At 47.3% G+C, this 14,947-nt stretch overlaps 1 protein-coding gene across 4 annotated transcripts; it reads left to right on the top strand.

The window, feature by feature from the left end:
• Positions 1–14,325, top strand: USP20 (ubiquitin specific peptidase 20). Of its 4 annotated transcripts, none has more exons than XM_062641259.1 (23): positions 1–115; positions 491–544; positions 1,212–1,274; positions 1,390–1,503; positions 2,081–2,177; positions 2,364–2,433; positions 3,002–3,115; positions 4,058–4,136; positions 5,434–5,875; positions 6,773–6,910; positions 8,116–8,228; positions 8,661–8,833; positions 9,091–9,185; positions 9,602–9,635; positions 10,024–10,069; positions 10,321–10,501; positions 10,951–11,077; positions 11,194–11,363; positions 11,972–12,053; positions 12,401–12,509; positions 12,878–12,980; positions 13,220–13,291; positions 13,692–14,325. In XM_062641259.1, exons 1-23 carry the CDS (start codon positions 35–37, stop codon positions 13,850–13,852), a joined length of 2,718 nt encoding a protein of 905 aa, XP_062497243.1. In that variant the 5' UTR covers positions 1–34; the 3' UTR covers positions 13,853–14,325. The 4 variants fall into 4 exon arrangements, with proteins under 4 accessions (XP_062497243.1, XP_062497241.1, XP_062497242.1 ...); XM_062641257.1 differs by having other exon boundaries at positions 11,158–11,363; XM_062641258.1 differs by having other exon boundaries at positions 1,390–1,521.
• Positions 14,326–14,947: the final 622 nt, after the last annotated feature.

The following is a 14,947-nucleotide window of genomic DNA, read 5'->3' as shown; positions in this document are numbered from 1 at the left end:
AAAACACCCCCGTTGCAAGTGAGCATTGGTGAAAATGGGGGATACAAGAGACATCTGTCCTCACCTGGATTCCATAGGAGAGGTGACCAGGGATGATCTGTTGCTCAAATCCAAGGTACAGGGTGTTCTGGTTGTCAGTCCTTTCCCTTTTAGGTATTGTGTATGGGTTTGCATGTTCACTTTTCTAAGAAAATGCTGCCTATCTCCACAGAGGTGAGGCAGAAACTTTTCTTCCAATGCTCATGTACCCTACACATATCCCATAAATTCTTTGTTGACCCCACCTGATCTATTTCTCACTGTCACTTTATCCTCTTCCAAGGTGTCACTTAGCTAAAATGCTGCAAAGTGTTATATTTAATTGGAAATGTATTAAGAAGTGAAATCCTGTGAGCTGCAGGTTGGCCAGGCCTGTCTTCCCACTCTTGTAGGACTAGGTTACTTAAAAACCAAACAAGCAAACAAACCTTCTTTTATCATGAAATTACAGGGAACTTGCCAGTCTTGTGGAGCCGTGGGACCAAATCTCTGGGCTTGTCTTCAGGTAAAAATGGCTTGTTGTTTGTGTGCATGATACGGTGGGGCTTCTCTTTAATATCATTTACACTGGAAAACAAAAAGAGGGGGTTCACAGTAGAACCGTCCACTGGGTTTTGATGGCTTCCAAGGAAAAGACTCACTAGATTAAAGACTAACACTGTCAAAATATGCCAAGAGGAAACAGTTCACTCCCCAGAGGTCATTGTCCTCTGGCAGTCTCAGTAGGAATGAACAAAATGCCCAGCATTGCCGTTGGCTGGGTCCGGCCTCTGCTGGCAGCTGTGAAGGGAGGCTGCAAATGTGAGACATCAGATGTTGCTCATGGCAGTGAGGTGGAAGGGAGTGACAAGGGACATGCGGGTGGGCAGGGGCAGTTTATTTTTACACTAGAATGTACAGACATTTTGAGACTGCTCAGATGAGCTGCCCGTTGGAGCAGTTGCCTTGGTACGAAGCCTTTATGTGGGTGCAAACCTCATTCTAGGTTTTCTTTCTTAAATCAAACAGTTCCAGTTTTTAGTCTTATTCCAGGACCTGAGTAAAAAGCAGGTCAGAAAACTGGTAAGATCAATTCTGAAGCTGCAGCTGCTGGTGAGACTGGAGTTGCAGAGGTTTTTGTGAAGGGCCTGATTTGATGTGTCCATTGTACTTGTGCTCTTTTCTCTCACTAGATCGGTTGTCCTTACGTTGGTTGTGGGGAATCCTTTGCTGACCACAGCACGCTTCATGCACAGGTGAGTTTTCTCTGTTGTCCATCTTAACACAGAGTTGGATTTTTCCCAGTACCTAATCTGGTAGTTCAGTGCTTCAACTTGAGCCAGATTCATTATTTCACCTTTTAATTTGTAGGCCAAAAAGCACAACCTGACGGTGAATCTGACCACGTTCCGCGTCTGGTGTTATGCTTGTGAGAAGGAGGTGTTCCTGGACCAGCGGTTGGCAACGCACCCGCAGTCACCACCAGTAAAGTTCACTGACCCGGTGGGTCTGTCCCAGCATGGCAGGGTTGAACTCTTGGCAGGGTTTTCATGTTACAAAATGAACCAAGTGTTTTCTGCTGTTGTCGAGGCTTTTGTTGTGATAGGAACTGTTTTGCTGAAAGCTGCTGCTTGTAGCCAGAGGAGCAGTAGTAGCATCTCCCAGCAAGAAGACTTTCAGATGACTTGATACCCATTTTCACTTTTTTTTTTTAACCTTTCCGAGTCTTTTCTTTGAGGCATCCTGTTTCTGTCTTCTTCGCATCTTCATTTTCAATGCAAGCTCCATGGAAGTTTTAGCTGTTAGACCAAAAACACACGTACTTGTGTCACTGCTGCATATTCCTGATGCTTCTGTTATCATCTGTACTGGAAGCAGTAATGGTACAATTTCCACCCTCTTCTTGCATTAGTGGGAAGGGCAGACAGTGCAACTGGTTCTTCTCTCTCCAGAGTGCATTATATTTAAAGGCTGGCTTGATTTATGTGGAGGATAGTATCTCTCACAATTCATCTCTCCAGGCAAGCCTCTCATGATGCTTATTTCTCTGTCTTTAATTTAGGAATCACCATTGTCTGCTCATCCTCTGAAAGCTGTTCCAATTGCAGTGGCTGATGAAGGTGAATCTGAATCGGAGGATGATGATTTGAAACCAAGAGGTAACTGAATCAAGTTGATAAAAGGGCTGTGAGGGTAACTGCAATCTGTAGGACCTGCACTGGGAGGTTCCTAAGAGCAGACTGTGAAGATTGCCTAGAAGGGGCTGAATTCCTTCTCCTTTGGGGAGGAATGTAGAAAGCAGCTTGTCTGGAAAGTGTTTCATGCCTCTCTTGTTTGTGCTTTAGGCCTTACTGGAATGAAAAATCTTGGGAACTCCTGCTACATGAATGCAGCACTTCAGGCTCTCTCTAACTGGTAGGTGTTAGGGCCTTTCAGTAGGTTCTTTACTAGACTTCACTAAATATCAAAAGTGGCATCTCTGATCTGAGACCTTCATGAGTCTTGCAAAGAGAAATCAGCCAGGCTTCATGCAGAAAGATACAGTGTTTGTTTAGGGCAGCAGAAGGTTTAGAGTAGGAAAGTGAGTGAATAGCCAACCTGTGGCTACATACAAGCCTCATGTTTAGATGAGTTCTTGAAGTAAAAATCCATCATTTTTATTGTGACAGAGATGGGAAGGCATGTCACATTTCTGTTCTCCCCAGTGGTATCATCCTAACCACCCATGTCCTCAAATATTCTCTAGCCATACTGCTGAGAACTAATTCCAGGATGTCTTCCCTGTACTGGGAACAGATTCAGATCAGCCTTTTTCATTGGTTTCAAGTTAGAAGTCAAGTCTGCATTTAGAATCACTTCTTTCCTTGATTTAAAAACAGTATCTTAAGCATGCTTTCAAAAGGCGTGCCTTTAAGTTTTGATAAACCTTATATAGAAGCAGAGGAGAAATTTCTGTGTACTGAAGTCTCTTTTTTTCTTGTAGCCCACCTCTCACACAGTTCTTTCTGGAATGTGGTGGACTGGTCCGCACGGATAAGAAACCAGCACTGTGCAAAAGTTACCAAAAGCTGGTGTCTGAGGTCTGGCATAAGAAACGGTGAGTGATCACTCCCTAATTTAATCTGAGCAGGCAGGGGGGTTGGAACTAGATGATCTTAAGGTCCTTCCTAACCCTAGCTATTCTATAATTCTATGATTCATAGCTATGTTAGTTTCCTGTTGGCAATGAAGAAAAAATGGTAAAATAAGGGAATACTTTGTTCATTTCTAAGCAAAAGGAAGTCCGTTTTGCATGGACTGACCAGCACCTCGTTGCACTGCTCTTGATCAGCTGAGGGATTGATGATTTGGACAGAAAAAGTTATACAATAATTTCTGCTGAAGAGTGGAAGATAGATAGAAGTTGATGCTTGGGGAAACGTTGTCTATTGGTTCAAATTCTAGACCAGTTCAAAGGGCATTGTAAAATACTGCTGCTCTGTTTAAACCTGAAGATGTCTGCTCTGTGCAATCAAACAAAAGGAGGAAATTTAATGGGACTGCATGTTTGTTTCACGTTAGTTGTTAAGAAGGGATAAGTAAGATACAGAGCAAAAGCGAACTTTGTCTTTCTGGAAGAGAAGGCCGTAGACTTCGAAGCAATACAATGTCATTTTCGTATTGGTTTTGATTCACCTCATTTACTGGGTGGTCAACCCACCCAGCTGTTGAGACAGATGCAGTGCTGCAAATCAAACCAAGTAACTAATTGCAAAACCCTGCTCTGGAAAGGATTACTTGAGATGATACAAAGGACAGAGCTTTAAGTTAAATATGCTCTAGAGAAGGGTCTCTCTGGAAGGACAGACTGAAATGGCTATGGATGTTTTCTCTCTCTTCATTTGTATGTCATCCAGCTCAAAGAGAAATATATGCCCAGGTTTTGCAGGTCCTCTTTATCTAGTTACCACACCCTGTTCTATGGCTTATTAGACAAACTGGCTCCAGGCCTGATAATCAAACTAACTTCTTTTTTCTTTCTTTTTCCCTATCTAAACAGTCCAAGTTATGTTGTTCCAAGCAGTCTATCCCATGGGATTAAACTCGTCAATCCCATGTTCCGAGGCTATGCACAGCAGGTGGGTCCTCAAAACCATGCCATTATTCCAAAGGTGGGGATTTTTCTTCCTGCAGTAGCGATGCTTGTGTTTAGGAGGAAGACCTTGAACTTGGGTCATGTCCATTCTGTGTCAGTATTTAGGAGATCTGGGTTCTCCTTCAGGCTCTGCTTCTGGCTTGCTGATACCAAAGCAGTGCTTTTTCCTGTGTCAGCTTTCTTACCTCTGGAATTATGATGATCATCTTCTTTATAGAGGGCTTTAAGATCTGTTGATACATCCTGTATGGGAGTTAGGTATTATTCATTCAGAGCTGAGAAACATTGATGTATCTGTTCTAAAAAATTAAAGATATGAATGTTCTATCTTCTTTTTCTGGGACTTAGAGCAAACCAAATCTTATTTAAATATAGTATCCTTTTTTCTTGTAAGTTTTTATCAGCATCTCTCTTGCATTTATTCTTCAGAATAAAATGTAAACATCAAACTATGATTAGAAAATTTACAAGAGAAGTGACAGTACATCTAAGCCGTAGCACTGGCAGAACATCAAAACAGAGGATAAAAATGATGATTAATGAAAGAACTATATTTATCTTTGATGTGAAGTACGTTGGATTGGAAAACTCAGCTGCAAAGAGAGAAAGTTGAAAAGAAGAGCAGGCTGAAAGCCAAACTTCCATAAAATAACAGAAACATCATAATTAACTTTCTGGAGGTGTCAGAATATCAAGTTACCTTCCAGCAGGTCCTTTGAAGCCAGCGTGTCAATTCTTTTACTATGTATTTTGAATGTAGGAGCTTGTATCTAGACTGTACAGTCTTTGGTTTCTGATTCTATTCCCTATTTATTGAAGATCTGTTGAGATGGGTTGCCATGAGCTGAAGTCAGTGATCATGAAATCTGTTTTGTGGGTAGGAGTCTGTTCTCTGCAGCCTGCTGTCTTCAGTAGGTTTCTCCTTGCTTCTTGCCTCTTACCAGTGATAAACACCAAGAAATAAGCTCATGGTTTGCATGCTGTGGCTGCTCTCTAGCTTTTCAGTGTCTTTCAGGTGAAGATGTTCAGCAGTAGCTGAACCCAGGACAAGATGTTCAGATAAAACTTGGGCCTTTTATCATTTAGGAATTAAAAACATTTATGTAGCAGACAGGCTTCTTGGTACATCACCATGGTACTCCCTGTGCTTTAGCAGGGTGTCTTTGTATTGCAGAGGCGGCAATGGGCAGCATTTGAAGAGGCTGTGAATGGAGCCATCTCCTCTTTTGCCCCTCCCATTTCTGGATGGATACTAACATGGAATTACTGCTGATTTTCAGGACACTCAGGAGTTCCTGCGGTGCCTGATGGATCAGCTTCATGAAGAGCTGAAAGAACCAGTTGTTGCTGAGATGAGGGATTTGGATACCAGTGACCAGGACGACAAGCGAGAAGGTGACCGAAGTCCTTCGGAAGATGAGTTCCTCTCCTGTGACTCAAGCAGTGACAGAGGTGAAGGAGATGGTCAGAGTCGGACCACAGGGAGCATGGGCAGCAGCTCCCTGGCAGAGACGGAGTTGTTGATCCAGGATGAAGCAGGCAGAGGGATCTCAGAGAAAGAGAGGATGAAAGACAGAAAGTTCTCCTGTGGCCATCGGCGCAGCAACTCGGAGCAGGTGGATGAGGATGCAGATGTTGATACTACTATGATGCCAGTTGATGGCAGAGCCTCTCCTGAGATGCTGCCAGCTCCCCGTCCTGCCAGCCCATGTAGGACACCAGGTATACACCTCTTCCAGCCGTGTTAGTTGTGAGAAGACATCACCCTATACGGGGACAGTGTTGCAGTGCAGTGGCAGACAACACATAATGCAACTGACTGTTCCTTCTATGGGTTTCAGAAGATTTTGCATCCAAGATTTTCCTCAGCATCCCTGGAAGTAGTTCTTTGTGCACAATTGCTTCTGTAAGAAAATGTAATATGTGAACCAGAGAAGTGCTTGGCTAGGTTAAGTGCTGAGTAAAGACAACATTTTGAAGGCAGTGATAACTGTGATAACTGCGTCTGCCAAACCTTTCCTAATTTAAGGAAAAGGATTTGTGTGTGTACATTACTTTATCTGATAGGCTGGCCTGGGGAAATGTTAGCTGTGGAAAAGGCATGGAAGAAGGTTATCTGTTAATGGTGAGCTGAGGGCTTTGTGAAAAGGAAAGGGAGAGGCACAGCTTGTGCATTTCTGTGTCTTGGGGAAAAGAAAAGAGCAGCAGTTAAAAGACGTAGGTGTGGAGTCACCTCAAACTGAACATAGTCGATCTTTCAGCACTTTTTATATGAGTCTTACTCTGCCAGCTGGCACTGAAGACCGCAATGCTGTTTATGTGGATTATGGATACAGGAGCAAGCTGTAAAGCCTAATTAGTCATAAGTGTGAAAAAATGGTGGGTTGGGGTTTTTTTATATGCAGTTATTAAGTATTCAGTACAGCTCTGTGCGCACTTGTATCTGTTCACTGGGGGAGCTGCATCTGCCAGCCTGTCAAAGCCCGACACTGAACTGTGTGTACTGGGAAAGATCCTGTGCTGGAACACAGAGCTGGGCAGACACTGATTGCAATAGGGTTGTCTTTCGTAACTGGGGTTTTCACCGGTGCTCTTCTCCCTCCCCATTTTCCCCAACAGAACCTGACAATGATGCCTACGTGCGCTGCTCCTCACGTCCCTGCAGCCCAGTCCATCATGAAATGCACTCCAAGCTCTCTAGTAGTCCTCCTCGCTCCAGTCCTGCCAGGCTTGGACCTTCCTACATCCTCAAGAAAGGTAGTGCAAAGAGTGTATGCTAGGAGGCAAAGGGGGGAGCATGCAGAGGAGGAGGGGTTCATTTACAGGAGAAGCAGTCCATCATGATTCTTCAGTTGTAAGAAGTGCTGATTGCCCTGAACATCGGTGCTTTCTAAAATAGTACTAGGCAGACACTACAGTAAACCTTCAGGTAAAGTCAAGCTCTAGGTACAACAGATGTTCTAGTATCCTCTTGTATAGGAGGCTGAAACGATTTCCATGTCCACATCTGCATGCTGTGTTTGTTATGAATCAGATGGCTATGAAGTCCAGGCACAAGCTCTGTCCCTTTAGGGGAGCATGGAGACGTGTAAACGTTTGTCTGTCAGACTTTGTGTCATAGCATGTGGGCCAAAGAACTGTAAGATGATGTTATTGAGAGCAAGCATCCTGCCTCCTGGACACCTTGGACTCACAATAACAGAATTAAGGCTGCAGATGTCAGTCCAGTGCTGGGAGCATTGTTAGGCTTCAGAGTGGAGCCTGGCTTCTGTTGTTATCAAATCGGTCTCTTCATCCCAGGCAAATTGCAAATTGAAATCCCTCAGCATTGCGTAGTCTGAGCACAATGGCATGTGCTTATACCACTGTCCCCACAGCTGTTCAGTAATGGCATTCTTTCTTCAGCTGTGTCCCAGCCCCTTGGCTGAGGTCAGCGCAGCCACAGATGTTCTGCTCAGATGAAAAGCACTCTGTCTTCATGCATGTGTGCATGGGGAAGAGGGCTTGTTATTAAACAAAACTTCGTGTCTGGCCACTTCCTGCTGTGGAGAGTCCTCTCCAGTGTGAGACTCGAGGGGAACACATGATAAATGTCACAGGGCAAATTACACAGGCAGGTGAGCGGGGAGAGGATGTAAGGTGTAAAGTTCACATAAAAACATTTCAAGACCTCAGAAAAGCAGGGCCAGGCTTCTAAACTTGTAAAAGGATGGCAGCAGGATTTCCAGGAAGACAATTTCTGCCTGCTGAGAACTGGCACGTTTGTGTTGGCTCAGTTGGCTACCTCCCCCTTTCTTGTACCACACGAAGCAGCAGTGTTCTTCACGTTCTTCATGTCAGCTTACAACGGGCTTTGCTGTTTCACTGGCATGCAAGTGGTGTCTGAACACTGTGCTGCGTGACTCTGCTGAGACAAGAGCCTGGGAAGGAGTTGCTCATGATGGGGCTGCTTTGTCTTTCAGCCCAGATGCAGGCGTCTGGGAAAAAGAAGAAAGAACTTCGCTACCGCAGCGTGATTTCGGACATCTTTGATGGCTCCATTCTCAGCCTGGTGCAGTGCCTCACCTGCGACAGAGTGAGTGTGCTGGTGGCTGTCAGTCAAAGAGCACAGTCTTCTTGCTTGTAGATCTCTTCTTAGGAAGCGGTGCTCCTAATCCCACACACTCAGGGATGCAGTGGGCCTCCTACAATGATGATAGGTGGACGGCAGGAAAGGTGTGAGAAACCTGCCACGCCAAGAGGTTGTATTTCTCTGTAGAGGTCTATTTGCTGTTACTGAGTAGGCCTAGCAGTATCACATTCATGTTAGAAAACTAATTGCAGTGCTACAAAAACCATGACAGAAGCCATCCTGCTGACAGCAGTGATTAAGTGGCCAGAGTAAATTGCTCTGACTACCAGCTCAGGTTTCTAGCTTAAACAAAATCCAAGCAGTGAGAAAAGGTGATGAAGGTCAGGTCTCAGCTCCATTACCACACACAGACTTCTTCCTTTTGGGTATTTCCAGGTTTCTACGACAGTGGAGACATTCCAGGACCTGTCACTCCCAATCCCAGGGAAGGAGGACTTGGCCAAGCTGCACTCTGCCATCTACCAAAATGTACCAGCTAAAACAGGGACATGTGGGGACAACTATGCCTCCCAAGGCTGGATTGCCTTCATCATGGAGTATATCCGGAGGTGTGTTCCTGTGCAGGACTTCTTTTTCCTGGGGTTTGCTCTAAAGTGCTGGAAGGCAGCTGTAAATGAAGTGTCTTTTACAGCAGCGTGTCAATTGGAACCAGTTTTTGGAGCATAATACGTGATACCTCACGAGTTTTTTAGCCTTTTCATGAAAACCATTTTCTACTGTTCCTCTCGTTCTGTCACACACCTTCAGATCTCTTCTCCAGCTATTTTATGTGTAACACTTTCTCTTGATCCCCTCTCTTCTGCAGGTTTGTGGTGTCCTGTATCCCTAGCTGGTTTTGGGGTCCCGTTGTGACGCTGGAGGATTGCCTTGCTGCCTTTTTCGCAGCAGATGAGTTGAAGGGTGAGTTTTCTTCAGTGAAGTTGGCACAAAGCAAGTATTTCACAGGCATTTTGGAGGCAGGGTTAATCTCCTGGAAATCCTGCCTCAGTATTTCACCTGGAGGCTGGTGGTACCAGAAGTAGGCAGTTCAGCATCTCTGAGCAGAAGTGAGGCTTTTCAGGGATGGGAGATCCAGAGGACTCAAACAATTTGTTGTGTTCACTTGTGCTCATGGGCAATTGTATGTTTCTGCTAGTTGACTGCATTCTCTTCTTGCCTACACTTACTGAGGGGAGTGTTTGTTTTCATCTCATCTCTTCTCTTGGCTTCCCAAGAGGTTGCTTAACTTGGTTTCTCTGCCCTGGGTGGAAATGTAGGCATATCAGCATTGTGTGCTATGAATAAGTGCATAATGGCTTTCTCCTCTTTGTCTACAGGGGACAACATGTACAGTTGTGAACGGTGTAAAAAGTAAGTTTGCATTATCTGTATTATGCTATATTTCTGGAACTTTCTCTCTCTCTACTACTGTCAAACATTTGGCTGTGCTCTCTGCCTGGATGTTTCTTCTGCTGAGCAGCTTGTAAAACCTGCCTTACCTTATGCTAGAGTTCTGCTCCTGAGAGGTCACTGATCACAGACTGGAAAAGTGCAGGCTTTGGTGGGGGGCGGGAGGAAAGAAAGAAGGCTGTGAAACTGCTCATGCCATGCCTCATTTGGGAAGGGTGCTGCAAAGAGCCTGAGTTGGCTGCTCCTGGAATTCAGGATTTGTCTTGGATTTGAAAGTGAGCAAGACTCAGCTTTACCTTTTGGCATCCCTTTGCTTGAGAGATTTCTCACAGCTCATTTCCTCCCTCAGGCTGCGGAATGGAGTAAAGTACTGCAAAGTCCTCAGGCTGCCAGAGGTGAGTAGAAAGCACCTCGTTTCCTAGTTCTCTTTTAGCAGCCTCTGAGGGGGCGAGGGAACAGGTGGAACAGAAATGGCAGTTTGCTTTGGTGGCAAAGTCCTGTATCTAGACCAGGCTGATGGGGCAGCAGGATTCAGGACCACCAGGTGAAGAACTTCTGCAAGGCTCAGCTGGACAGAGATGTGCTGTTTTAGCAGAATACCCACAGCAAAGCCACACTTTGGTGTTCTCTCTCCTTGGTCTTTTAGATCCTTTGCATCCACTTGAAGCGATTCCGGCACGAGGTGATGTATTCCTTCAAGATCAACAGTCATGTCTCCTTCCCCTTGGAAGGGTTGGATCTGCGACCCTTCCTAGCCAAGGAGTGTGTTTCCCAGATCACCACCTATGATCTCCTGTCAGTCATCTGTCACCATGGCACGGCAGGCAGTAAGTCCTTCTTCTGGGAGTGCAGACAGATGTGAATAGGAATGAGATGAGTGTGAGCAAAGCAGAAGCGTGTTCCACCACTTCTGGAATGCAGGACAATGTAAGGCCTGCTTCCTTCATTCCCAGGCTTGCTCATCCTCTGCCCTTTGAAAAGTGAACTGAGCAGCTTCGGACAGAACCCCTGCAGCTATTCCACCCTCACCACTGGGTTGGCTCAAACCCTTTCCTGATGTTTCGCCTCACTGAGGCCCTTCCGTGGAAGGCAGATCAGGGTGACAGTGCCAGGCTCTGCTGCTCCTCAAAGCTTGGCTGAACAGGAATCAGGCCTTCTTTGTCCCTCTCTCCGTTCTCTGCCAACAGCTAATTCTGTTTGTGTTGCTGACATTAGCCCAGGCCTGACTGCTGTGTGCACTCTGAATCCCAGCAGTGCTTTGCTTCCTCTGTTCCAGGTGGGCATTACATAGCTTACTGCCAGAACGTGATCAACGGCCAGTGGTACGAGTTTGATGACCAGTATGTCACTGAAGTCCATGAGACCGTGGTACAGAACGCAGAAGCCTACGTCTTGTTCTACAGGTGAGCTCTGCCCTGCATGCAGCAGTCCCTGCTCGTGACAGGATACCCAGAAATGTATTTTGCAAACATCAGGTTTTCAGGAATTGCTTCATTTTCTTTTCCTCTCCTTATTTAAGGAAAAGCAGTGAAGAGGCTGTGCGGGAGCGTCAGAAAGTCGTGTCCCTTGCCAGCATGAAGGAGCACAGCTTACTCCAGTTCTACATCTCCCGAGAGTGGCTCAATAAATTCAACACCTTTGCTGAGCCTGGTCCCATCACCAACCACACCTTCTTGTGCTCTCATGGAGGTAAGGAGTGCTGCCGGAGCTGGGAACAGCAGCTCTCCACTCTACTCCCTGGTGCATTAGGAAATGCAAGAAGAAAGCTCCAGCTGTCACCCTGATCCAGTGTGCACTGCAGGAGGATCCACTTCTTTGGCAGAAACTCCAGCCTGCTCAGGGAGACAATTACCCCATTGTCTTGCTGATCCCAAGGGATGTGCAGTGCTGGGAAACAGCAGTTTTCAGTTCTCCTTTTGTGTTTAAAAACAAACCTGTAGAAAGCAGATAAGGCAGCATTTATCTGTGTTACCCTATCAGCGAGCTGGGCCTCCAGTGTTTGTTTGGAGAATGGAGCATGTGCTGCTGAAGAGAGCTGATACTGTTTTACTGCTCTGCTGCTTCATCTGCCCTGGGGAGCCCTCGTGTTTATAAACCTCCCATTGGAAATGATTAGATATTGAGGCCATGAATTGAGAAACCTCCCCAGTTAAGGAACTCCAGTCTTCCACTACCAAAGGAAGCAGGTTCTGGAATCAAGAGTTTTCAGCAAGGAAGAGCAACCTTGTTCTGTTTGTGTCTTTACCCAGCAATAACGAGTTCCCTGGTTAACTCTTCCTCTTGCCTTTCCTCCACAGGGATTCCTCCTAATAAATACCATTACATCGATGACCTGGTTGTGATCCTACCCCAAAATGTGTGGGAATATCTCTACAACAGGTGGGTTTGGCTGTTTCAGTCTTTTTCCCAATGAGTTTTGGGGTTTGTTTCACACCTTAGCAGTGACCAAGACATAAAGGCTTCCCAGGGCACCTCGAAGGTGTGCAGTACTCAGTCTGGACTGGCAAGGACTGGTACTTGGTAGAGCCTCCAAATCTAAACCAAATGTGCTGTATCAGTGCATTGTCCCAGAGCAATATTGTGACCCTCAACGTACTGAGTAAAGGCATCATTCCCTCCTTCAGCAGTGTCTGCAGTAAACATCCATCTCTGTGGGATGCAGGGCTAGGAAGCATTTCCATTCTCCTGCAGTATCTCCATTCCTCTCCCTCTCTTCCTGTGCTCAGGTTTGGGGGCGGCCCTGCTGTGAACCATCTGTACGTGTGCTCCATTTGCCAAGTGGAGATTGAAGCACTTGCCAAACGCAGGAGAATCGAAATTGACACCTTCATCAAGGTTGGTATGGGAGACATCCAGAAGCAATGCCAAAGGGAAGTGCAGACCTGTCACAGACAGTGGAAAACTCCTGCCCATGTTCTCCTCATCTGCAGCGTGCTGAGGAAATGGACCATGGGGTTCCCCAGTGCTAGCAGCGTACAGGGGGCAGCTGGGACACTATAATGCTGTGTGCAGACACCAAGTTTGAAATCATCCTGGTCTCCTGCCTGCTGTAGTGAGCAGGAACAGGTTATGGGGGAGGTGGGGGGATGACATGAGGTTCTTCTGAAGAACAGCAGGCTGCATTACCATTAAGGGAAAGGGCTCCCCCAGATCTCAGGAGTGACTAAATCCTTCCTGCCTGTCTCTGTTCTCTGCTCTCCCAGCTGAACAAGGCTTTCCAGGCAGAGGAATCCCCAAGTGTCATCTACTGTATCAGCATGCAGTGGTTCCGTGAGTGGGAAGCCTTTGTCAAGGGGAAGGATAATGGTAAGAAGCCAGAGACCTCTGGAGTCTGGTGGGGTGAGAGGCAGAACAGAAACGGGTCCGTTTGCCAGGTCCTCAGTGAGCACTGCACTGACTGGTGTGACTCGAAGCTGAACCGAGTTCAGACACCAGCCCCTTGGGCTGCCTGCAGGTCCCCGAGGGGGCAGAAATTCGGGGGACGTTCAGTCTGGTGGCATCGTGGGAAGCAGAGAGGTTTTGACATGGTGGTTGTCCTCTTGCAGAGCCTCCCGGACCCATTGACAACAGCAAGATTGCACTCACGAAAGCAGGTGGCCACGTGCAAGTTAAGCAGGGTAAGGCTGGTGTTTGCCATCTTGTAGTGTTCCTAAAGGTGGAGAATGTCCTGCTTTGATTGTGTTGCAGCATCTGCTGTGGTCCAGCCTGTGAAATAACATTGCTTGTGCTGTCCCCACCTGCCAAGCACATAGATTGCATTTGCACCTCACCTCTCAAAGCAGCTCTTTCTGCTTTTCTCCTCCTCAGTAACCTTTATGCAAAGTCCTCTGCTTCCCCTGCTTTCTGCTTTGCTCACATTTGTCCCTCCCAGGACAGCTTGGAGTGGAGTCTTCAGTCTCACCCAGACAGCATAACCCCACCAAATCCCCCTGTGCAGGGGAGGTGGCTGGAGAGGACATCCTCATCCTCATGTTGTGGTGGACCTGCATGGCCCATCACTGCTCTTGTCCCTTGCAGGTGCCGACTATGGGCAGATTTCTGAGGAGACATGGATTTATTTAAGCACGCTGTACGGAGGGGGGCCAGAGATTGCCATCAGACAGAACGTGGCCCAGGTCCAGGAACTGGAGAACCTCCATGGGGAGCAGAAGATCGAAGCGGAGACGCGGGCTGTGTGATCTGTGCGGGCTGGGGCAGGGAAGGTATGGATGGCACAGAGACGTCCGTGTGGGATGGAAGGCTGGGGAATCCCCAGGAGTCAAACCTCTCCCGTTGGCTGGTACTGGAAGGCGAGTGCAGCTCCCACCACCACTTCTGGGGGATGCAGGTTCCCTCCACCAGCCTCTCACGTGGCTTTGGCTCTAGGGGGGTGCTGGGCACAACAGGGAGAAAAGCAGCTTCTAATTCACCTCTGGGTGAAGCTGTGGGGCAAGACTGCAGCTGAGTGTCACAAGGATGTGTTCTAGACCCGAGCCCTCTCCCTTCTGTTTGCTGACCAGGAAGCAGCACTCCCACCTTGCCCCAGTGAACCGAGATCTGTGCTCCTTTGCAGGTCTTGCTTTTGGCACTTTTCTGTTTGACTCACGTGGACAGAGATAAATGAAGCATTACTTACGTTTCCAGCGGGCAGTGTTGCAGCTCGAGGAAGCTGGTAGTGCCCCAGGGTCTCGCAGTAGCTCTGTGCTGGGGGTGCACACACGGTTGTTGTCACAACTTCGAGTTTTGCTCTTTATTTAACTCGTGCAAATTCAGTTGCAATCCACTAAGAAGCACTGAGAGAGGCCCCTTCTCCCTCCCCTCGCCCCTACAGCCACACCTTCGTGGCCCTGCGCAGTCTCTGGGGTGTGTTTCTCCTCGGTCTCATGTGCTCAGCATGGTTTCAGAGCGAAGCTGGCAGGCACGAGTCCTCCTTCCTCACTGCTTTCCTCTGTACTCTTCCTGCTGAAGCTCCTGGCACCGCTGTAGCTACGGGGGGCAGCCTCCCAGGGGGTTAGCTCATGGGTGGTAGCTTCAGAACAGGCAGGATTCGTTGGGACAGCTCCAATGCCACCCATAGGACTCCCGGCTCACCCCTCACTCTAAGCAAAAGGCAGAACTCTTCTCAGCAGGGCTCTTTGTTCACCTCATAAGCCAGAGAGGCGATGGTCTGAGCTTTGCCACCGGCCGAGTGCGAGTTAATGGCAGCAGAGCGAGGCAGAGGTGGCCTCGCCTGGGCTGAGGAACCAAACTGTGTGTTCATGGTGCTGGAACCAGAACGGTTCCACAGCACCGAG

This window comes from Pezoporus occidentalis, unplaced genomic scaffold (genome assembly GCF_034315485.1).
Source record: "Pezoporus occidentalis ecotype Australia unplaced genomic scaffold, CSIRO_AGI_Poc_V1 ctg68, whole genome shotgun sequence".
In the NCBI taxonomy this organism is placed as follows: Eukaryota; Metazoa; Chordata; class Aves; order Psittaciformes; family Psittacidae; genus Pezoporus; species Pezoporus occidentalis.
This window is presented reverse-complemented; position numbering and strand designations above follow the sequence as displayed.

Coding starts and splice junctions, on each gene's coding strand:
- USP20 (XM_062641256.1), top strand. CDS start 35: ATGGGGGATACAAGAGACATCTGTCCTCACCTGGATTCCATAGGAGAG. Junction 2,178..2,363: donor TGATGATTTGAAACCAAGAG/GTAACTGAATCA, acceptor TTTGTGCTTTAG/GCCTTACTGGAATGAAAAAT. Junction 10,070..10,320: donor AAGTCCTCAGGCTGCCAGAG/GTGAGTAGAAAG, acceptor TTGGTCTTTTAG/ATCCTTTGCATCCACTTGAA.